The following is a 23,669-nucleotide window of genomic DNA, read 5'->3' on the forward strand; positions in this document are numbered from 1 at the left end:
TTTTACTGCATTGGAGTACGTACGTGGGCCTTGAGCCCTGAAGTAGGGCACAAAAGTTTCTTAGAACTGTCATACTCTGGCCTCTCTGTCTGCAGAAGGGCTGTGTGAAAGGTTCAGTCCTTTGGGAATATGATGGTTGGTTGCTTTTGTATATATAGAGGATACTAATATATATTAATGTATATATATAGTGTGTGTATATATATATATACTAATAACCACTATATATTGGCTATATTTTCATTCTTTGAACAGAAATTATTTTAATTCTGTCGACAGCTTGCAAATTACGAACAGTTTAGCAGAAGATTTGCCTTTTTTGTGTGCAAAAAAAGCAGATCATATTGGAGGCCCAGTTCTGTACTCAGTGTGTAACTTTTACCTCAACTTTCTTTATTAGAAAAGTTATAGGTCCACAAACTTTACATTGTAACAAGGAAATAAACCAAGTGAGATTAATGTGCTGAATGTTACAATGTTAGAGATCTCAAAGCTGTATAATTCTGCGTTTTTGGATTTTGTATTCTTGTCTGTTGTTTCTGTTGTCTCTACAGTATTAGCAACATAAACTATCATGTTCTTTGAAACCCAAATATTCTGTATTTAATGTGCATAACAATTTTAAATTATCTTCTGAAAATGCTTCACTTTAATTACTTTTACCTAAGTAAAATGAAAGAAACATAACCAATTTTTTGCCTGTTAGTGTAGTGAGAAGGGAAGTTGCCTCTTTAGGTGGTGAGTCTGGGATTGCTTAAAAATACCATTTAACTGAAATGGTACGTGAATAACTCTTGGCATTTACAGTATGATACTATGAAGTGTGGGAAAGTTCTGAGGTGAAGTCTCTGCCAGCAAAAATTAAGGTGGTTATTGAGGGAGACAGGGAGGGAGGGATAACACGGTCAATGTAAATAGGTTCTACAAGCCTGGACATCTTAATCTGAAAACTAGAAGAGGCTGAGATGTCATCAGATAGTTAAAACAGCTACTTCCTAAGATATACTGTGTGCATGGAGCTTGTCCACCCACAGCTGTGTGCAGCAGAGAGCCCACAGACTGCTTTAAACAGTGCATTGCCTACATCAGAACAATACCTGTGGTGTGGGGCATCTTGTCAGACTAAAGAGCCTGTTGTTGAATTGGCTTATAACAACCTACACAGTACTTTACCATGAAATAAAATAGTAAAGATCCTTTAGAAAGCTATTAAGAAGGTTAAAGATCTAATTTCACAGCTGCAGTAGACTTGTTCTAGCCCGTAATTTTGAATACTTAAATTGTCCTTTGCCAAGGAAAAAGAATTTGTGAAGTTCTGGTACTGGATTTTTCATTTCCTAAATGCAGTTAAAATATATTTTCCCTTTAAACACCATTGATGGGCAATATTGGTATTTGAAATTTGATTTGTAACTTCTCTGGGCAAGTAAACAAGGAAGGGAAGCTTTTTGTCTGGTGGGACTGGCATATGAGTCTGGCTGAAGTTGCATGTAAAGCTGGCCAACGCACAGGATTTGGGAAGGAATCTTCTTAAAATTAAATCTTTTTCAATAGCAGAGCTTTTACTTAAGGGACCTAAAGGAACCAGATGCTGTTTTTCACATATAAAAAGTATGAGAAAGTTTTTTTCAAAGTTTTGGATTTAAAAGTATAGGCATAGGAACATATAAAATTAAGTTGTAACTTAATACTACTTTTTAATTGAAACATTTGTACCTGATGAATACATCTGACCTTGGAGTAGGCCCTTGGTTAAAATTGTGCTGTAAACTGGACCTTTTGACTAATCTCTAATCCAGGGTTCTTTTCTTTCTGATAACTTTAACCTTTGCAGGAAAACCAGTGGCCTATATGCCCTATGTTGAGGTCAAACGAGCAATAGAACAGGAAGCCCAAGTGCAGACTACAGCAACAAGGTCAGCATCACCATACAGGCTGTCTCCAAGAGAAGTCAATAAAGCCTCTCCCCAGCCTGATATGAATGCAGCTCGCTACAGTGTCCCACCAGGTAAATATTTTGTTAGTCTTTCATTGGAAGCTGAACTTCTGTCACTTGATGTAGTGTCAAATTATTCTATAAACACTTTGTGACCTAACAGAAGAAAAAAACAGATTGTTTTCTGTCTGTGCATGTAAACAGGTGCTTGGTATTTTTCTTGCTCCAGTGAGGTTATATTTTTATTCTTTATTGCTGCATTTGCTGTGTAACATTTATTTTATTAAGTAAATAGGATGATCTAAAAAGTGTTAGAACATTAAGATGTTTTTCATCTTAATACAAGTACTGTCATGTTCATGGGTGGCCTTCCTTATGAAGATGGGAATTAAGGAAAAGAGAAAGTTGCTGTTGTCCTTGGCATTAGTTTCTCACAGTAATTGCTTAATATTATAGTCCAAATGTTTTATAAAACAATGAAATAACAGACAAATCTTAATTCTGAAACTTGGATTATTGCTTTTCCCTTCAGAGTATTATATCATGCTAAGAAAAGACAAAAATCAAGGAGGCTTAGAATATACTTGACTCAGCTGCATTCCATTTAAAGAATAATACCTTTCTTTAAAAACAGGAGAAAAACAATAAATTTGAATGTACCTTGGGCTGTTATTTTTAAAAGTTTAGTTTTCAGAGTCTGCAATTCTACAGTGCAGCTTTGAGCATTTCTTTTTGAGCTTTGATGCAAGGTTATATATTCTCTATTCAGTTTCTATGTGTAAATTCACTTGGGCATAGTGAATTTCAGAGCTGGAAATACAGCTAGATAGTTTTTGGGTATTGTGAGGCAATTCCCTACAGAAATTGTCAGATGAATTGTTCTATTTCTGTTGTTCTTGTCTCCCTAGCAACTAGTAGGGCTGAAACAGACTGTAATATTTAATGTACTTTTTTTTTCCCCAAGTTCTCCAGCCAGCACCTCACCAAGTAATAACCAATATACCTGAAGGAGTCCGCCTTCCAACAACCAGACCCACCAGACCGCCGCCACCACTCATTCCATCCTCCAAAACAAGTGTGCCATCAGAAAAACCTTCCTTCATCATGGGAGGCTCAATCTCACAAGTAAGAGAAGAATTTCTGAAAATCTGTGCTTAAATCCATTTTTTGCCCTTTCACCAGCCTTCAACATCTTGTACTTGGTTATACGTTCACAGCATTAACAGTTGAGAGCTATACATGCCAACTCTAAAAGTCCAGGAATTACATGGAACATGTTTTAGTTATTTACATTTAGTGGCACGGTTGAGGATGTCCACTTAAGGTGAACTGCTTCTCCAAACTAACAGTGTCACTAAATTCTGGGTGTTCTGCACTTTGATAATTTGCAGTGGTGTACTGTGGCATTACAAGAAAGGATCATAGTCATATTAGCGTTCTCTTTTATACATAGATGGGAATCTTTGTTTTCAGAAACAAGAATTAACATATATTTGTTGTTTCAGGGAACACCTGGCACTTACTTAACATCCCATAGTCAAGCTTCCTACACCCAAGAAACTGCAAAGCCATCAGTGGGTTCCATATCTCTTGGGCTGCCAAGGCAGCAGGAGTCAGCCAAATCTGGTAAGAAAAGAAAAGCTGACATGTGTTTTATATAGATTATTTAATAACTCATAATTAAAGAAAAAAAAACAAAACAACTTTTTTCTTTTTCTGAATAGCTTCCCTGCCCTATATCAAACAAGAAGAATTCTCTCCCAGAAGTCAGAATTCCCAACCTGAGGGACTCTTGGTCAGGGCACAACATGAAAGTGTGGTTCGAGGTAAAGTCATACAGATTAAGAAACTTTGTTAGAGCCTGAGGAAACTGAGAGAATTAACTTCTAGAGCTCAAACTGCTGAAGTGGGTTTTTTTAAGTATTATATGATTAATCTGCTCTCTGTTTTCCAAGCCACGTGTATTTGTAGCTAGCTCCTTCTGACTGCATGTCTCATTTAAAAACATTTGTTTCAAGGCATGCCAATTTCAAAATTAAGTTGTTCACTAGAGCATGTTCAGAGCAATAGATGTGAAATCCAAATACATCAAAAGAAAAGAAACTAAATACCATGGATTAATGGTTTCACATAAGACTGTAAAAGAATTTTAGTCTGTAAAAGCCTATGTTAAAAGAGGAAATAGTGCAACTGCCTCAAATACACACTGTTAAACTGAAATTTTCCCTGTATTTTAGTGTAAACTAACAGTTCTCAGTAGAGTTTTTAATTATTTCAAATAGAGTAGCTACTTCTTTTATTCTCTTATTTATCAGGTTCTCTTATTTCAAATCAGGTACCACAACGATACAGGAGGGAAGTATAACACGAGGAACTCCAACCAATAAAGTTTCTGTTGAGACCATTCCTTCTTTGAGAGGCTCCATAACTCAGGTATTTTTTCCCTCCTTACTGAGGAGACTGTAGCAAACCAGCATATTTAAACCATCACCGTGAATGTATTTGCATGTCTAAAAAAGCAAATTAATATCACAGAGTAGGAACTGCCTTGAAAAAAGAAATTTTACTACAATCAGGTGGTCAAATGCCACTATTGCTGAAGTCAGTGTTACCATGATTTCATCTTCATGTACATAAGTCTTCAAACTTTTTCAGTAGAATCAGCAGAGCCTTTGGTATATCTAACTGAAGGCTTATTAGCAACTTCCATGAAAATAGCATCACACCTGAGTTCAAATATTAAAATCAATTGTAACCAGTCTTGCACAGATGCTGTTTAAAGCCAGAAAGGTAAATTAAGCCCTTTTGTCTCATCATTTTTTAAGTGCTACTATTTTGGTTGATTTGGGATCTGTAGTTAAAGAGAGCAATAGGAACAATTTTCTTTGGAGAAGGGTAGGTTTCGTTACTTTGGGTAGAAATAAAACCTAATAGCACCATTAGGTATGTGGTATATGCTATCTTCCCCCAAAACAGTGTTCTAGGGTCGATGTTTTCTAACAAGGTAGCAAATTGCCTACAGATAATCTTACTAAAATTTAGGTTAAATGTCTAATAATAGAGGCAGAAGTTTAAGCTGTACTGCTTGATAAAGTAATAATTTTCTAGATCCAAAAAATGTTGTGCTTTGGGTTTTTTTTTTTCCTTTCACTGCTCCCCAGTGTCTTAAATAAATACATGTGTTCTGAATTATATTTATTTGATTTAAATGCAGGGTACACCAGCTCTGTCCCAGTCTGGCATAGCAGCTGATGCATTGTTGAAGGGAACTATCACCCGGCTGGCTACGGAGGACAGCAGCCCAGAGAAGTGCCGAGAGGAAGCTTCGGCCAAAGGCCATGTTATTTATGAAGGCAAAAGTGGTCACATTTTATCTTATGATAGTGAGTATTTTTGTATCCTACCTGAGCAAAGTCAAGGCTGCAGCAGGTTCTGCTTTTATAATCCATAGCTGAAGTATCTGCTTCCAAATGGGCAAGTATAAACCTCAGTTCCTGGGGTGCCATCTGGGAGAAGTATTAACCTGCATGTGTTTTTGGGGGTATAAGAATGAAAGTAATCCAGAAATTGTGCCGATGCTCTCAAGAGCCTCCTGTACTATGTATTTTAAATAGTTATACTGTTTAATTTCTGTGCCATTTATTTCCAATTTTTGAACATGGAACATGTTTATTTTGGAAGGTTAAACAAGCAAGTTTAAAATTATCTGTATTAAAATCAGAAGAAATGTAGCATTGAACTTCAATTGAAATATTGATAAATTTCGAACTGAACAAATATCTATTATATTTTGTTAAAAAATATATTTTTTAAGGTTGAGATCTAGTGTTACAATATTCTATTGAAGTTGTGTTGTTAAAGTATTAATGACCTATGGTCTCATTAAATGTAATGCTCATGGGTCCTTTTTTTGTCCACATTTCCTAACCACACTGTTGTAAATTTTGCCAGCTATTAAAAATGTTCGTGAAGGAACAAGGAGTCCAAGAACTGCTCATGAAATTGGTTTAAAGAGAAGCTATGATACAATGGAAGGAAATATAAAGCAAGGAATGTCAATGCGGGAGTCTCCAGTGTCTGCACCACTGGAAGGTAAAAACAGCTGCTTCCAAGGTGGTTTGTGTTTTATCCAAACACAAATGCCAAGTTTGGCATTGATGTAAGAGTATCTAGAATTATTTTATGGAGCAGACTAAAAGAGAAATTAGATTTAAATCTTACATTTCTAACCAAATCCATGCAATAACCACTACAATTAAAGCATGCTGGAAATACGACTGGAGTAGATACTAGTTTTCCTGTTTCTTTGCTGGGGTGTCACCATAACTGCAGGTAATTCAGTGAGCACCTACTCCTCTCCCTAGCTCTGACACATGTAGCTGACTCTCCACAGTCCCGGCAGGTTCTTGCAGAGCTCAAACATTGAGTCATACTAGCAGGGACTCCATGGACACACCCATTCAGTTAAATACTGGTCTCAGCCCTGACATAGTAACTGGGTGACACACTGGCGTGACCTTTTGCATTCCTGAAATAAATCTCTGCAATTATGCCAAGCAGAAGACTTGTGCAGCTGCTGTGTCCTGCTTCAGGGCATCCCTAGTATTATTTTGATTTAATAAACTGTAATCAAACTAAGACTGCAAAGGTCAAGTCAGGCCATTATATAACTTTTCTGTTTGTTTTTTAAAAATATAAACACAAGAAAGTGTTTCATGTCTAAACTCTGGAGCCTTACTCCTAAAATGCATGTTGTCCCATCTTTGGATAGCCCTTAAGGGCTGTTTTGTGTACATTTTCATCAGTTGGAACAGTATGAATGAGAGATTTCTAGACTGTATATAGAAATTCAGTGTTGCCTTCAAGTTGCTGATGCATTCGGCTCATCTTTGGGCTTTTTTGGTGTATGAGAAGCTACTCTGATACTTTTATGCTGTCTCTCATCACTCTGACGCCTATTCTCAAACTGTGGAAAATTGTGAGTTCTTTGGCGGTTTGATTTAGATTCCTACTGTAGGAACAGTTAAATTCACATCTCCCCAGGTGATTCAATATGAGCTGTGATTAATTTGGAGGATGCTGAACTATATTTTGGGGTGTTGTGTTCTTTTTGTTACACTTCCCATCCTGAACAAATTTTTTTACTAGGTAAGGAAACTGAAGTGGCGTGTGAGAGCAGTGACCGCTTTTAGGACAAGAGTTAAGCTTAATTATAAAAAATACCTTCTGTTTTGTAAATATGTTAAAACTTGCAACAATGTAATAGCATGAATACTTGAACTGAAAGATACTTTTTTTTTTTTTTTTAGGGCAGGATAGTGTTTATAACATGTTGATACAATGACTAGGGTACTGAAGCTGGGCCCTCTGGGCACTACCTTGGTACAGATAATATCTGTAATGTATATAAGAAGGAGGAGGGGTTTTGTTTTGGGGGCTTTTTTTTTAACACTTGTTTAATTCTCTAAATTATGTTCATTTGACTTTTAGGTTTAATATGCCGTGCACTGCCTAGGGGTAGCCCACATGCTGAACTAAAAGAGAGAACAGTGTTGTCTGGCTCTATAATGCAAGGTAAAGTATTGCAGGTTTAGAAGGTTAGAAGGCAAGCATTAATTACATCCTCAAAAATGTGAATTTCTAAACCTTAAAACTGTCATTAGCAATGGTAGCTCTGTTAAATATATATTAAACATGTTTTCAGAGCATAAATCAGCAGCTTTTAGATGTGCTGTATACAAAGCTAGAGTGTAAATGTAGCTTTTTTTTATTTTTGGGAAACTTTTTAATATGAATATTTAGTAATTAGCACTTTATTCTTTCTTTTTTTTTAATGAACGCTAACAATTCCCCAGACCACTGAAGATGTATGCTATTGCTTTTATTTCAGCATCTGAAATAACTTGGGATGCTTTCAGTAATAAATTGAATGTTTGTCAGTGTTATTTTTGTGGAAATTTTTTAGTCTTCTGAATAGCAAACCAAAATTCCAGTGTTATGATAGGTAGTTAGCTGTTTATGAGAAAAGAGACTTAATAATTATTATTAGCAGTGATGTGACTCTTTTTGTCTATAAAAGGCACACCAAGAGCAACAGCTGAAAGTTTTGAAGAAGGCTTGAAATACCCTAAACAAATTAAGAGAGAGTCACCTCCCATAAGGACATTTGAAGGAGCCATTACTAAGGGGAAACCATATGATGGAGTCACTACTATAAAAGAAATGGGTCGTTCCATCCATGAAATCCCAAGACAGGACCTATTAAGCCAGGAGAGCCGCAAGACTCCTGAAATGGTGCAGACGACCAGGCCAATCATAGAAGGCTCCATATCTCAGGTAAATAAAAAAAGCACTACTGGGCACATATAGTTGCTTACAGACTCAGTAGTGAATCAAATCAGGATTTATTAATAATGACAAATTGTGGGGACAGGGTTTGTTTTCTTTTAAGAAAGCTACTCACTAAGCTTAGAAATATTTTCTATGTCTTAGAAAAATCCTGGTATTTAACCTTTAGGGAACACACTCACAAGCAAATGTGAGAGAATTGACAAGTAGCAACCATTAAGATCCAGTTGCATTTGGTACTATTGTGATAGAAGGAATGAACTACAATGTCAGCAATGTGATTTTGGTTTTGTTGGGGGGTTTTTTTGTTTGTTTTGTTGGGGATTTTTAGCATGAATGAGCCATTAGCAGGGTAACTTTACCAGATCTTTTTCTCCTTTTCAGGGCACACCCATAAAATATGAAAGCAACTCTGGCCAGTCTGCCATCAAACACAATGTAAAATCTTTAATCACTGGACCAAGCAAGCTACCCCGTGGAATGCCTCAGCTGGAAATGGTGCCAGAAAACGTGAAGGTGGTGGAGCGAGGAAAATATGAAGATGTGAAGACCGGGGATGCAGTACGTTCCCGGCACACGTCAGTAGTCAGCTCTGGTCCCTCTGTTCTCAGGTCAACTCTTCATGAAACTCCCAAATCACAGCTGAGCCCTGGGATTTATGATGATACCAATGCTCGGAGGACACCTGTGAACTATCAGAGCCCAATGTCCAGGAGTTCACCTATGATGAATAGAGTTAGTGAGGGTATGTTATTCCTATCCAGAATAAGACAAGAAGTTTTAATAATTTAACTTTAAACTTTTAAACTGGTTTCTGTAATCCATTTTACTTTTTTTTTAAATTCTAATGGCTTCTTTCAATTTGGAGGGTGGCTAGGAGGAATTTTAGAAGGCTGTAAGCTGTTAATTGAAATAAGAAAATGAAAATCTGCCATATTGTAACATGGAGGTGGGAAGGCAATTCTGTCTCAATTTGCATTTGATTATGGATCATGTTGGAAGTGTTGCCTACAAGGGTAATGTTTTAAGAGCAGAAGCTATTCCTGAATTATAGAGGTATCTAGATGAGGAAGATAATATGGTGAACTGTAAGCAGTCTTAATTTTAGGATTTAGATTTTTCACCAGAAATGGTTTGTGATATAAAATATTCTTTGTGATTTATTGTATCAGATTGCAGGATCCTCTAGAACATTCCTTGGGAGCCAGTGTATACTTACAGCTGAATTTTCTATTGAAAAATATGCATTTTATTAATTTGGGTTTTTCATTGTTTTTAGCTGGAATATCTTCTGGGAAGTCAGCAAATCATGAAAGGAAAAACACACTGACTCCAACACAGAGGGAGAGTGTGCCAGCAAAATCTCCAGTCCCAGGGGTTGATCCTGTAGTGGCTCACAGTCCTTTTGACCCTCATCACAGAGGAGCAACTCCTGAAGTCTATAGGAGTCACCTGCCTCCTCATTTAGATCCTGCTATGCCATTTCACAGGGCTCTGGATCCTGGTAAATATGTTTGTGTTGGGATTTGGTTTTAGTTTTAGAAATATTGTATGCTTTGATGCACAGAAAAGGTACCTTTAAAAGGCAATTATCAATGCCCAGGTATAATTTATAAGAGGTTAGTGGGGTTTTTAATATCTAACCAGGAAACTTGGCAAATATTGTATAATACTGTAAATTTCTTTTAGAAGCTGCCAGATTGCTTCTGTTTTGTTAAAAAGTTCAGACAGTATTTTTAGAGAAGTATTTGTGAAAGATATTAAAAGCTTTCAGGAAAGCTATGCCAAGAAGGATGTGGAAGATGCTAGAGCATTAAAGTGCAATCAGGACCCCTCTGTTCTGGACTGATGCATTTTCACTGAGGGATTATCAGGTTATCCCCAGTGATAGTAAATACAGTAGACTTCCTTTTAACCTATCCATCAGTCTGCTTCTGTGAGGCATTTTAACTTTCAGCCCTTTACATCTTCAGAACTTCAGGATTTATATTTTTAATCAAATCTCTAATGTATATCTGCAATCTGGATTATTTATCTTTTCCTGTCCGTATGCAGTGCATAAATTCAACAAAACATCAGTATTAAAATGCTATTTTAATTCATTTGTCACTGGCTAGAGAGAATTGATAGCACTTCTCATTGAAGCTATATGAACATCTGAAACTTTCATTTGATATCACCCATACTGCTTCCTAAATCTTTTTTCCCCCCTCCTTCACTCTCAGCTGCTGCTGCTTACCTGTTCCAAAGGCAGCTCTCGCCCACCCCAGGCTACCCAAGTCAGTATCAGCTTTACGCAATGGAGAACACACGACAGACAATCCTGAACGACTACATTACCTCACAGCAGATGCAAGTCAATTTACGTCCTGATGTAACGAGGGGATTATCTCCTAGAGAGCAGACTTTAGCTCTCCCATATGCAGGAGCAAGAGGTATGCCTGTGTTTTTTCTGATTTTCTTTAAAGTGTCTTTTGGATATGTGGTGTGGTTTGGTTGATTGGGTTTTTTTGTTTTGTTGCTGCTTATAAATAAGTGTTTGTATGTAAGCATGCAAGTGTGTATGTCTAGATGTGTTTGCAAATGAGTTGTCATGCATTGAACTGGCTTTTGTGGATGTAAAGGAAAACTATGTAATCAATATTGTTAAAGGGAAGTCTGTAAGACTAATTTGTGTTCAAGAATCTAGACTGGTTTTTGTCAGCTTAAATCGATATTCAGATGCATATTTAACTCATTGTCAAACTTCAGAAAAGAGAATTCTATCACAATGAGAGCTTCTTGAAAATAAAAGCAACAGCTAAAAGGGTAAGGTTTTTGGGAAACAGGGTGATTGTTTAAAGATGTTATGTTAGAGAGTTAGTAAATGGCCTGTTGTAGGGTGGGGAAAAGTCTAAATCAGTCTGGACGTTTAACAGGAGGAGGAAGGAGCTACTGAAAGTTAAGATATCTCTCAAAAGTGTAACTCTTCAAACAAAAAACATGGAAACCTTGACAAGTTAAATGTAAGATTGATCATTACCAATGAACAGAGTATATAACATCTGGACCCTTGGTCTGTCTGTCCATGAATGGCTGTTCTTATGTGTGTCATCTCCTAACAGGAATTATTGACCTGAACAATATGGCTCCTACTATCTTAGTGCCTCATCCTGGAGGAACAAGTACACCACCCATGGAAAGAATCACGTATATCCCTGGTACCCAGCTCACGTTCCCTCCCAGGCCCTACAATCCTGCTTCTTTGTCACCAGGTAAGAGCCCTTACGATTTGGTGACATCTCTGGGCGTCTGACGTGGTGAGATAATTGACCATCTTTATTTAGCTTCCGTTAATATCACGTTTTGATGTTGTCTCAGGCAATGCTTTTTGCATGCACTCCTCACTTGGATAGCAAAGGTTTTCTTAATGCTATCCTTTATAATTCCATTAGCAGCTGAAGGAGCGCTGACAAATTCAGAATTTGCCTCATTCTGTCAGGTCTTTATTTGTAGTCATTTGATTACGATTTCACTAATCTTGTATAACATGTTCAAGGGTGGAATTTGGGTCTAGAAGCTATTTAATTTCCAACTGTATAGAAACCACTTTAGTCAAAAGCTGTTGAGCCTTCCACTGTCACTGTCTGTTAAGCTTTTGTTTTCCTAGATAAGTGGATAGTTTTGAGTGGAATGAAAACGTATTTGGGAAATTTTTGCTATAAGTGGATGGCAAAATATATTGGCCAGTGTTTACTTCAAATTATGATTGAGTATCCCTTTTTGTCACTTCATTTTTATCTTGTGGACCTTCCAGGACACCCTACACACCTGGCAGCTTCTGCAGCTGCAAATGCTGAAAGGGAACGGGAAAGGGAGAGGGAGAAGGAACGGGAAAGGGAGAGGGAACGTGAGCGAGAGCGGGAAAGAGAACGAGAGCGGGAGAGGGAGAGAATCGCTTCAGTCCCTGCTGAGCTTTATCTTCGACCAGGTGAGTGCACATTGCTACATTTGCATCAATTGTCTTCTAGACTGTAACTGCTCGTGTTCTAGAGCCACTGTTAGCAACCTGCAGCTTATTAACAGCACATTACACAGTTTGGTTTTAGTCTGCACTTAAGGCAGGTTCCTATCACCTAGCAGGTCTGGTCATAGTTGCAACTTCTGCAAGTATCAGGTTTCTTGATCTTTCTTTTGTGACAATGTAGTACCCAGGGAATGGTGTGAATCCCAGTTATCACTAGCACAACTTGCATGTCATTTTGAGCATTGTAAACAGAATGCAACCATTAAAACCCTTAATACAGTCACATCTAGAGTGGTGGAGTCAAGTGGGAAAGGATGTGGAGGAGACAGCATTGATAACATAGTTCTGCATTGTTATAAGAGTGATTTATATATATATTTTGTTTGTTCTCCTCTGCTCTATGTTCTGCAGGTACAGAGCAGCCTGGCAGACCTGGCAGTCATGGATATGTTCGGTCCCCGTCCCCTTCAGTCAGAAGCCAGGAAAACATACTTCAGCAAAGGCCTAGTATTTTTCAAGGAACCAATGGGACAAGTGTAATCACACCTTTGGATCCTGCTGCTCAGCTACGTATCATGTATGTTTTATAAGTTGCTGTTGCAGAGATATCTGTTCTAATATTTGAGCTTATTAAAACGTGCATTTAGCCTGAAGAAAATACTACAAGATGAGGATATACCATTATCTGATTGCTCTTGGATTTATCAAAAATAATCCAATGCATTTTCACCAGTCCAGTTTGGATAGAAATTAATGTCAGAAAAGCTTTCCTTTGTTGTGTGTATGATGTGGCTCTAGTTCTTTTTTTCATGTAATATAATTCAGAATATTGAATGTTTGCCAACAGGCAGCTCACCCCTGGAGCTCCCTCTATTACTCAAGGGTTGCCAGCTTCCCGTTACAATACTGCTGCTGATGCCCTTGCAGCACTAGTAGATGCTGCAGCCTCTGCTCCTCAGATGGAAGTTTCCAAAGCAAAAGAGAACAAGCACGAAGGAACCAGGATAGAAGAGAATATGGGACGCCGGTCAGCTGTGGTTACTGAACAGCAGCAGATGGAACAGAAGGCACTGGAGGTAGAAAAGAGGCCTGTCCAGTGCCCCTATACATCTGCAAATTTTTCTGGTGGCAAGTCCCAGGGACAGTCTTCATCAGTAGTCTATTCAGAGGCTGGTAAAGAGAAAGGACCTCCTCCTAAATCCAGGTACGAGGAAGAGCTGAGGACTCGAGGAAAGACCACAATTACTGCTGCTAACTTCATAGATGTGATCATCACTCGACAGATTGCTTCAGACAAGGATGCACGAGATAGGGGCTCTCAAAGTTCAGATTCTTCCAGTAGTTGTACGTATCTTAGTAACTATCTACTTCTTTGCTGCCTCTCTTAGCCTTTTAGGGAAATAATAAGATGTGAAATGATTCTGATGTTTAGTGTTAAATATTCAGCTCTGCATGGTAGAAACACTTCATAGACAAGTACAGTTTTTGCATATAGTGACTCAAGGTTCCTGCAAAATCAGAGTTGTTCGCTTATTCAGATTCAGTGCTACAACATGAAATGCAGGATAAGACAACTAACCTTATCAGAAGTCAGGAAACCTAAAATTACTTGATTTACAGTGGAACACTGTTTTGTGGAACTATTTATATCACCATGGTTATAATGAGAAAAGGACAATGTTTTGACTTTCATTTCACTGGTGTCATTTTAATGGAAGTGCTAGTGTTGCTGTGTATAGGCAACAAAAATTTGCTGTGATATTTACACTGTATTCCACAACCTTTGCTTGATATTCAGTATCCTCCCACCGATACGAAGCTCCTGGAGATGCCATTGAGGTGATTAGCCCTGCAAATTCACCTGTACCTACTCAAGAAAAGCTACAGCCTTATCCACAAGAGACACCTAAACCAAGCCAGGCAGAGAGTAAGTTCATCTGCATATTCAAATATTCTCACAACTATCTTGCTTGTGTTAACCATCTCCATGAACTTGTAATACAGTTGAAATATCTCGGGAATCTTTAAGTGACTGCTTACCACTTTCTTAACTTTTCAGAAACTTCTGTTGGAAGCATGTTGCAGTGATCTGTGGAAAAACCAGAGCAAATGTGTTGGAACTGATATTCAGCATTAAACAGTTCCTCTACGTTACAGTGTAGCTGATTTAATAAGAAATTTATTTTCAAAATACTATTTAAAATTACTGCATATTAGTGTTGATGCCCCACATTTTTTACCTACTAGTAAAGCTCAAATTGTCACAGTGCAGTTTACAGCTGAGAAATGAGCTGAAATTCACTTGCATTGTGGAATGAAGCTTTATTTATCTGTTCTAAATTATAGGGTCTGTATATAGAGGGGAAAAAAGGTGGTCATCAAAAGGATACCTAAAATCTAATGCAAAAACACCTCATCTTTTAAATTTGTAAGCACAGAACTTTCAAACCTTGAAGCTTCAGTAATGCCATCTTAACAGACTGACCTTTTCTTCTTCAACTAGATGATCCAAACAGGCAATATGAGGGGCCGATTCACCGCTACAGGACACAACAGGAACCCCCTTCACCCCAACAACCTCCACCTCCCTCTTCCCAAGCAGAAGGGATGGCACATGTGCCCAGGACCCATCGACTTATCACCCTTGCTGATCACATCTGTGTAGGTTTATTTGCATGCATCTTTTCAGATGTGAAAAGTTGTATTTTCATGATGAAAACACATTTTGGAATGTAATACCAATTCTATAATTATTAGTTTTACTTGAGGATATTATACAACAATGTGTCTGAACTTGCAATCATCTCATTTGTTGCAGTCGGTCTCATATTCATGTAGTTTATCAATATGTACACTCTGGCCAATGTCTGACCAAGATCTCTTTTCTATTTTTTTTGGCCACAATCAGCAAATTATAACACAAGACTTTGCTAGAAACCAAGCAGCTTCTCAGACCTCTTTGCAGCCTCCCACCACTACATTCCAGAATTCCACCCCTGCTCCAACGCCTGTTGCTACCCGGGCAAAGACATCGAATCGCTACAGCCCTGAGGCACAATCACAGTCTGTCCACCATCAGCGGCCAGGTGCTAGAGTGTCACCTGAAAATCTGTCTGACAAATCCAGGGGAAGGTAATGCATGTATTCAGTTTAACTGCAAATTTAATTAATGTCCAAATATGATATTTATTTAAAAAAATAGCACCGTAATCTTGATGTGGATCAGAAGTAGAGATATCTTTTGGTCTATTTTTAGGCAACATCTGTCTTGCACTGTTTTTGACAATTGCTTGGCTCTATAATGTGGCTTATAATTGTTTTCCCTTCACTTCTTACATTTAATTTCCAGTCTTTAGAGGGGTGAAGACGTTTAATTACTTAGAACTTATCAGAGTCATTATGAACAATTCAAAGTCATCTTTTTGAGATCACCAAGCCTACTAAATTATGTAACATATAACTAGACATAAGTTGTTATGTAACAACTGTAATGCAATTACATGTGTTAACTGCTAAATTACATGCATTAAGAGTACTTATCTGTCTCTGAATTATGGATGCAGACCTGGAAAATCTCCAGAGAGGAGTCATGTCTCTTCAGAGCCCTATGAGCCAATTTCGCCACCTCAGGTCCCGGTTGTACATGAGAAACAGGAAAATGTTATTTTGCTTTCCCAAAGAACTGAGCCTGCTGAAGTGTAAAATTTTAAAACCACTATTCTGGATCTTTGTGCTGCAAACAGTATCTTTATTAAAGAGCAATTTAAGCAATCTTCCTCTGGTACCACAGGCAAGTTGTTAATCACTGTTGATCCTTTTGCCACTAGCCTTCAAAACTTGCTACTTGGGAGATGCTTTGGGAAGCCTGAGTGAAAAATTGTCTGTATGTGTTCTGTCTTAAGTTTCTTGGTGCAAGCAGTGTGTTCTACGTCATATCTGATAGAAAACATAACACAACTCCTCCTGGTTGCCAGTTCTATAAAAATAAAATGGTTTTCAGGAAAGGTCCACTTCCTAGAATGTTAGAATTTCAGGGATTCTGAAACCCCTGAGATGATTTGTAAGAGCATCATCTCTACCACTCTGCAGCACAGACAAGGACATGGTCACTTTTTCTGTGAGCTGTAGAATCTTAAACGTGTGTTACTTGGATAAAGCAGAGGTTCTGGAGAGTCATTACATTTGTCTGGTCCCCAGAAAACAGGCTGAGGAAAGAGTCTTAAAGCTCATATGAATGTTGGTGGTTTCTGCCTGACTGCTTTGGGAAAGATTTAAATGTAAATCTTGAAAAATGTTCTCTCTCTTTGACATATGTTGGTCTTGGCAGGACTGACTCTCGCTCTCCAGGTAGTATGAGCTACCTGCCTTCGTTTTTCACCAAACTTGAGAACACTTCACCAATGGTCAAATCCAAGAAACAGGAGATATTTCGAAAGCTGAACTCATCTGGTGGAGGTGACTCTGACATGGGTATGCAGGACTTGCCTTTTCACTGCATTGTTCCAGCTTAAGCTTTATATGACTGCCATCCACAGATGTCCTGACCTGAATAAGTTTCAACTAACATGTGAATTAATATAAATCTATGAATATAAAAACACATGTATAATAATTTATGACCAAAGAACTGGAAGATTGATAGATTTTTCTTTTAAAATGCTGGTGTATGTAGGACTGTCACACTGAAGCTTTTTAACATCTTATTTGAGAGATGGAAATCATTCATGAAAATCATGGAAAAACATGTAACAGAGTTGTTAAAACCTGACATTATTCTAGTTAACTTTGTGTCTAGTAGTATGCTTTGTATCAACATTAACTATTACATGTTTTCCTTTTTGGAAAGGTGTCTAGAAACAATGTTTTTTGTTTTCTTGGCCGTTATGACTGTTAATAAGACATTTTAATATAGCTTCAGTAATGGATACTGACATGCAGGAATATGACACTAGAATTATACTTTTGTTTTTCTCTTAGAAACCTTAACAGAATTTTGTATCAAAATTATCAGTAACGAGAGTTTCAGCTGTTTGTGAGCTCGGTACCTAACAGAGAGTAAATGTTCTTGCATTGAGCAACGAATCAAATCTCTTTCTGGGGAAAAGGCTGTGTCAGTAAGGGCTGCAGTATTGTTTTTATTGGATCCCCATTGTGTGCAGGATAGATTTTGCTCTGTTGAAAATTTCGTGTGCATGCTTGGCATACAAGCACACTTCCCACTGCTGCCAATAATATTTTAATTTATATATTGAATTCAGTGTTATGGTTTAAAATCTTTATTCTCAAACTGGACATAATATAGGTAATGTGAGGGAGAAGGTGTTTTAGCCATTGGCATTTATTTCTTTTTAATACATACAAATACTCAGTCTGTAAGGTTCATATGTTACAATTTGTATTTAGCAAATCACATGCAGCTTTGCATTTTAAAGTACATAATTATGAAAATTCAAAAAGCCAGTCAGCTTGCTGAAGTAACATCCTTAAAAGAAGGCTAGCCATGACCATGTAAGATATTTTTACTCCGGTATGGATAATTTTCCTGAGAAAGACATGGATGCACATTCATCTTAAAAGATTGAGAAAGAACAAAGAGAACATTGAAAATAGCTCAAAGTAATTACACCTTGTGCATTAGGACTAGTGGTGATCGCTTGTAGTGATGATCAGTACTGGAAAACTCAATGAAATTATGTGTTTTAATTGCAGCAACTGCTCAGCCAGGCACTGAAATATTCAATTTGCCAGCAGTCACTACCTCAGGTAAGTTTTTCAAGAAAAGAACATATGTTTCAGAAAAAGTAAACTATATGCAGTATCTTTCACTTCTACATTTTGGGGAGTCCAGTAAATGAGGAAGATGATGAAAATTTAAAAGGTAATATCCTACATGAAAATTTGTTTTCTGTATCATAGGGAAAAGTAAAATGACCAAAGGAGGTTTCAGAAAATATTTAGATGGGAACTTAAGAAAAAATGATTTATTTCTGTGTGCTCTGCAAATCTTACACAGAGGTAGAAGTCATGAAATTGCTTAGTATCTCACTTAAATAGAATTTAAATACAGCGTAGTGCAACAAAACTTGAGCTTAGATTATCAAATGCAATTTCCTTTAGAAACTGGGGTATTTAAAATACTTACTGATTTTTTTTCCCTATGATAAATACCTAATGAAACCCACCAACTTTCTATGAGATGAGGAAATTAAATATAACTTATACTTTTGCTGTGTTAAAGAGGAAAGTGAGGCAGAGAATTGAACTGAAACATGAGTCATAAGAACTGCTAGAGCTGAATCTTGAGTTGTAGGACAGATGCACTTTATGTTATTTTGGCCAGTCACTGCCTCTTCTGGTACAGTGATTCTGTCTTTTAAATGGAGAAACTACTGATCTCCATTAATATAGATGGAAGACAAGCTTTTGGAATAAATATTTGCCACATATAATATTTCATAAGACAAACTAGTGTGGGTCGTTAATGAGAGAAATATTCTTCTGGTCTCTTCTCTTACAACTGAATAATAGCTGCAGTTTTACTTAATATGCTATCACAATCAGCATGCTCAGCCTCCTTTGCTATTTTATAAAAAAAAACAATAAAACAACCAGTAAAACTTACCCTCTTGCAAAGAGTCTGACATTCAGTGGCACTACTGACACAGCTCTTCAGTGTTTGCTGGTATGTCTAACTCGTAGCCATTGTGAGCTGCTTTGGAGCATGTAGCTTTGCATTTAAAAAAAAAAAATCTCATCTTTGTTTTTTTCCCCACCTTTTTGCCTCTTTCTCTCAAATCTTTTCCCATATCCCTTTGTAATTTCTCTGAGATACATTATTTTTTTTTTTTTGCCTCCCCTCCCACCTTTCCCTGTATGTTTTCTTTTATGTCCCAGGTGCAGTCAGTTCTAGGGGTCATTCCTTTGCAGATCCTGCCAGTAATCTGGGTCTGGAAGACATTATTAGGAAAGCATTGATGGGAAACTTTGATGACAAGAGTGAGGAGCACGGAGTTGTAATGTCACAGTCCATTGCAGTAGCACCTGGCAGTTCCAGTGCTGCAGTATCAGCAAGTAATGAGACGCGTAGGGAAGAAGCTAATCCATCACCAAATTCAGGTGAGGTATTGTAACTCCCAAATATTTCATGGTCTTAAAGGAAAAAAATAAATTAAGGGTTTGAATAAACTTGATGTCATTGAAAATCACTGTCTTTCCTCTGGAAGTGATAATAGAGGTGGTGTTTCCATTCCCTCTACTGTTCTTGGCTTTCAAAATGGTGCTGGTTGAAATGGGAAAGAGATAACAAGGCATATTAGATAGACTGCAGGAGCATTACCTGGTATTTCTTGGAGAATGACAACACCGATGGAATGGGAAAGAGATAACAAGGCATATTAGATACCTGAAGCCCCTCAGTGGTTTGATGAAAATGCATGTGTAGTACATCATCTATAAGGAACACGTGACAGTGGGAACTAGCTTGAAAACATTTCCCTTCCTAAAAATGGAAATACAGCTCCGTAGTGATAAGAATAGGGATTTTCTAGCAATAGTGTGTTAGAAGACTAGCCCATATGGCCACTAATTGTAGTAAATCAGCATTCCAGAAGGCAGCAGTGTGAAACTCCTGTTTGCTGCTATGTGATAATTTACAGAAACAAACATACAGAGGCTAAAATGCAGCAGTTTGTCATATTTTTGTAAAACCTGTCCTTTCTGTTTCCAGGAGGGGGAGTCAGCAAGCAGAAGCTAATCGGCAAGTCAAACAGCAGGAAGTCTAAGTCTCCGATTCCTGGACAGGGATATTTGGGAACTGAAAGACCTTCTTCTGTCTCATCTGTACATTCAGAAGGGGACTACCACAGACAGACTCCAGTGTGGGCCTGGGAAGACAGGCCTTCATCAACAGGTGAGAAATGGATTTCTTTCAAATTTAAGAAACCAGATGAGATTATCTGTAGAAAGGTCAGGTGTAGACATACCACCATGCTGGTATGTTGGTCAAAAGTTTACAGCAAAGGAGGATTTTCTGAAACAGATTTTCTGCTAGTTGTCCCAACCAAAACCAGACTATCTTTCAGATACACGTCCTGTAGAACAGCTCATGTTTTTGACTCGGGGAAACTCTCTTTGATTCAGGTTCAACACAATTTCCTTACAACCCGTTGACGATGAGGATGCTGAGCAGTACACCACCAACATCCATTGCGTGTGCACCACCGTCCATGAGCCAAGCAACCACTCACCAACAGAACAGGATATGGGAGCGAGAGCCTGCACCACTGCTTTCAGCACAATATGAGACTCTGTCTGACAGCGATGACTGAACTATGCAGATTTTATTTTATTTTTTTTTTTTTAATTTGCGGGTCAAAAAAAGAAATCTATTTTTGACTTGTGCCCATAGAGACTTTCCAAGAGAGCAAGGGCCACACAATGAAGAATTGATGGAGAGTCCGTTAAATGCCTTCTGCACAGGCTGTGTGTTGGAGGATCATGATCAAGAAGGTTGACTTACTAAAGATAAATATGTAAAGAGTTTTTAAAAATGTGGACTATTCCTGTTCTACATCTATTTGTAAAGAAAACCATAATGTCTTTAAATCATTCTTCTGTAAATAGAGAGTACTTTTTGCAGTGTTTTTTCCCTTGCTATAGTATCTGGTGTACTTATGTTCAAATCATTGCCTAAACTTTGGGGGTCATTTTGTAATTTTTTTTTTTTTTTAAGCATTTTCTCCAGTGTAGAGTACTCTTCATAACCCTAGCCTCCCTACCAGCCTAGCCTAACCATTACCCTAGCCTCCCAACCAGCCTAGCATCATTGCCCATTTAATGCCGTGCCACTTCTTGCAGGCATTGTGCTTTTATATAACTTTTTTTTTTCCCTAGACACACTTTTTCTCAGTGGTGTTCAAGCTCTTGTGAAAATGTTGATTTTTAAGACTGACCCCTTAATGAATTCTGTACATTAACATAGTCCGGTTCGCTGGAATAAGATGATCTATTTCTTTTGAATTTTAAATTCTGCCACATTGTAAATTTTTGGTGCAGTTCGTTTTATTTAGCAACACTGCAGAAATATTATTGCATGGGTATGTTATGGTTCATTTTTAAAAGGATTTAAAAAACAAAAAAACAAACAAAAAAAAAACCAAACCCAAACCCCACAAACAAGAAGAACAGCTTCTGGAGGCATACCTCACTGTTATGCACACTGGGAATTTTAATTGTGCCCCAAAAGCCTATCTGAGTGTTTTCTGTTTCTGCATTGTATGCAGTCAAAACAGGCTACTAAATTTTATTGTCATATTGAACTGCAGCAAATGGCTTATCTGAACAGAGGCTCTGGGTGGGTTCATAAATCCTTTAAGAAGAAAAACCTCTACATTGCAAGTTTAAATAAAACAAAATGCTTTTATAGAATAATTGAGCAACACATGAGTCAACTACTTGGCTTCTGTTACAACCAGTTTGAAATAGGTACTGTGATTTTTACCTTCCTTCAGTCTGATTTTAAAATCTTGATGTAATAATTATTTTAAAGTCTGCAGCCCCATCCCTAGCCCTATAAGCAAGCTTTTGGTGGAAGTCCTTACAAATGCTTAGCTTAACTCCTGAAGTGTGCAATACTTGTTAGAGTGAGATTTTTTTTTTTTTTAATTGTACATGGTACTAGGAGAGTCTCCTTAATCATTCATCTATCGATGCCTGCTATGATATGCCTGTAGCTCATGTATACATACATCTAGCTAGTGACATCACAGGGTGTCCTGACATCCATCTTCAAGAGCATCTTATTTTTTGCTGCACTGACCTCAGGAAGTAAATTTAATTCTTCTGGGGGAAAAGGACTGATTTACAGATAGCACTGAGCTGGGGGGTGGCATGGTCTGTCCGATTCCGAACTGCTTTTGCATCTCATTGACAGACAAGAGTCTTTGCCTTGAAGTTATTTTTCCCAGTCAAAATATTTTTCCTTTAACACTGTATTTGCGATACGTTGTATGGAAGCTATAATGTAGCTGTGTAACCTTAAGCCATGTAAGCTCTACATCTGTAGAGGACTGTAATGGTCCAGTTGAAAACAGGAAGAAGCACAGAACTGTTTATCAATAGCAAATTTACTTGGAGGGCTTTAGGGGAAAGCCTTTTTGCCCTAACTGTGGGAAACAGAAAATCCAAAGGAACTCATTTGGAAACTTGACACTGCATTGCAAACACAAACTTATTTTGCTACTTCCTTTAAACATTGCATCAAAGTAGATCAGTTGACAGTCTTAAATCTGCTTGCAGTCTTTCTTTAAGAAAGGGTTTTTCTCACCCTCCCATCCTTTACTCTTCTGACTTAAAGTAGTGAAGATTTCATCCTGTTTGTAGACCTGTTATTTTAACTTTTTTCTTCCCACAGCAGCATATACTGGAAAAGAAGTTGATCTGCCCTGTTTGTAGATTTAAATTGGAGTGGAGAGTCAAGTTCCATTCTAAAAGTCACTTGTTCTCACTTTAAGTGTAACAAATACAACATGAAAGAGGCATGTACAGACAAATGTCTTTGCTAACTGTACAGTAAATATAGCATGTTCATTGCAAAGCTTCATGTTACTGCTGCTGCAGCAGCAAGATATCCAAAGTAGGATAGTCACTTTCTCCTAAGATACAGCTTGAGTGGCATTTGCACATAAAATGTTGCTGCTTTTTTGTTTGTTATCAGAGTTCTAACTTCTCCAGTGTAAAAACCTCTCCAGATCCTAAGTTAGGGTTTACCACAATTCCAGTAATCTTCAAGTATGGAATTACATCTGACCTGTTTCAAACAGGAAGGTGTTTGTAACTCATGTTTACAAAGTGTAGTTTACCACAAATTTTTAACTGATTTCTGATCAGCACTTTCACAATGCTTTCATCTTGATATGTTTTGTGATTCTGATATGAAATCATTTAAGACTTGAAAAACCCATGCATCATAAACTCAACTTTTTTTTTTTTTCCACACAATGTCTTCAGTAGACAGTGACTTCTGGATTCAGACCAATCAATAAAGGGGATCAGTTCTCCATTTGCTTTTCCTGTGTGTCCCTCTTGTTTTGCAGCATCAAGCTATGTTCATGAGAACAGGCAAAACACTTCCCTTAGGAGGTGCTGCAGGATTCCCAGTTAACACAGCTGGAGTGTCTTAAGGTTTGCCACTTAAAAACCAGAAACCAGAACTTGAAAGAAGATTGGCTCTGAAGTGTTAGAGCCTTTCTCTTAGTACAAGCATGCATGTAACAGCCATATTCTTCCTTCCTAGCTTGCTGAGAACAAAGCTGTACATGTGACACTGAGTTGTGAGTTTTTCCAGCGTCATCTCTAGAAAACCTGCGTGCCTCTTCTTAG

At 37.7% G+C, this 23,669-nt stretch overlaps 1 protein-coding gene across 2 annotated transcripts in view; it reads left to right on the top strand.

Annotated features, from left to right (window-relative positions):
* The window catches only part of NCOR1 (nuclear receptor corepressor 1), a 52,087-nt gene extending 30,754 nt beyond the window's left edge, over positions 1 to 21,333 (top strand). The window contains exons 22-47 of one of the 2 annotated variants that reach the window (XM_010175813.2): positions 2,901 to 3,061; positions 3,442 to 3,562; positions 3,661 to 3,762; positions 4,272 to 4,369; positions 5,151 to 5,319; positions 5,888 to 6,028; positions 7,427 to 7,510; positions 8,016 to 8,272; positions 8,669 to 9,029; positions 9,564 to 9,788; positions 10,510 to 10,719; positions 11,389 to 11,538; positions 12,081 to 12,112; positions 12,167 to 12,254; positions 12,702 to 12,867; positions 13,138 to 13,274; positions 14,089 to 14,217; positions 14,794 to 14,951; positions 15,199 to 15,422; positions 15,854 to 15,986; positions 16,448 to 16,452; positions 16,618 to 16,760; positions 18,000 to 18,053; positions 19,185 to 19,406; positions 20,020 to 20,199; positions 20,430 to 21,333. In XM_010175813.2, the coding sequence (XP_010174115.1) occupies positions 2,901 to 3,061; positions 3,442 to 3,562; positions 3,661 to 3,762; positions 4,272 to 4,369; positions 5,151 to 5,319; positions 5,888 to 6,028; positions 7,427 to 7,510; positions 8,016 to 8,272; positions 8,669 to 9,029; positions 9,564 to 9,788; positions 10,510 to 10,719; positions 11,389 to 11,538; positions 12,081 to 12,112; positions 12,167 to 12,254; positions 12,702 to 12,867; positions 13,138 to 13,274; positions 14,089 to 14,217; positions 14,794 to 14,951; positions 15,199 to 15,422; positions 15,854 to 15,986; positions 16,448 to 16,452; positions 16,618 to 16,760; positions 18,000 to 18,053; positions 19,185 to 19,406; positions 20,020 to 20,199; positions 20,430 to 20,617 (3,938 nt within the window). In that variant the 3' untranslated portion in view covers positions 20,618 to 21,333. Of the gene's footprint in view, positions 1 to 2,900; positions 3,062 to 3,441; positions 3,563 to 3,660; positions 3,763 to 4,271; positions 4,370 to 5,150; positions 5,320 to 5,887; positions 6,029 to 7,426; positions 7,511 to 8,015; positions 8,273 to 8,668; positions 9,030 to 9,563; positions 9,789 to 10,509; positions 10,720 to 11,388; positions 11,539 to 12,080; positions 12,113 to 12,166; positions 12,255 to 12,701; positions 12,868 to 13,137; positions 13,635 to 14,088; positions 14,218 to 14,793; positions 14,952 to 15,198; positions 15,423 to 15,853; positions 15,987 to 16,447; positions 16,453 to 16,617; positions 16,761 to 17,999; positions 18,054 to 19,184; positions 19,407 to 20,019; positions 20,200 to 20,429 lie in introns of both variants that reach the window. The other variant, XM_010175811.2, reaches the window with a different exon arrangement.
* Positions 21,334 to 23,669: the final 2,336 nt, after the last annotated feature.

The sequence above is a fragment of the Antrostomus carolinensis genome, unplaced genomic scaffold (genome assembly GCF_000700745.2).
Source record: "Antrostomus carolinensis isolate BGI_N321 unplaced genomic scaffold, ASM70074v2 scaffold14809, whole genome shotgun sequence".
In the NCBI taxonomy this organism is placed as follows: Eukaryota; Metazoa; Chordata; class Aves; order Caprimulgiformes; family Caprimulgidae; genus Antrostomus; species Antrostomus carolinensis.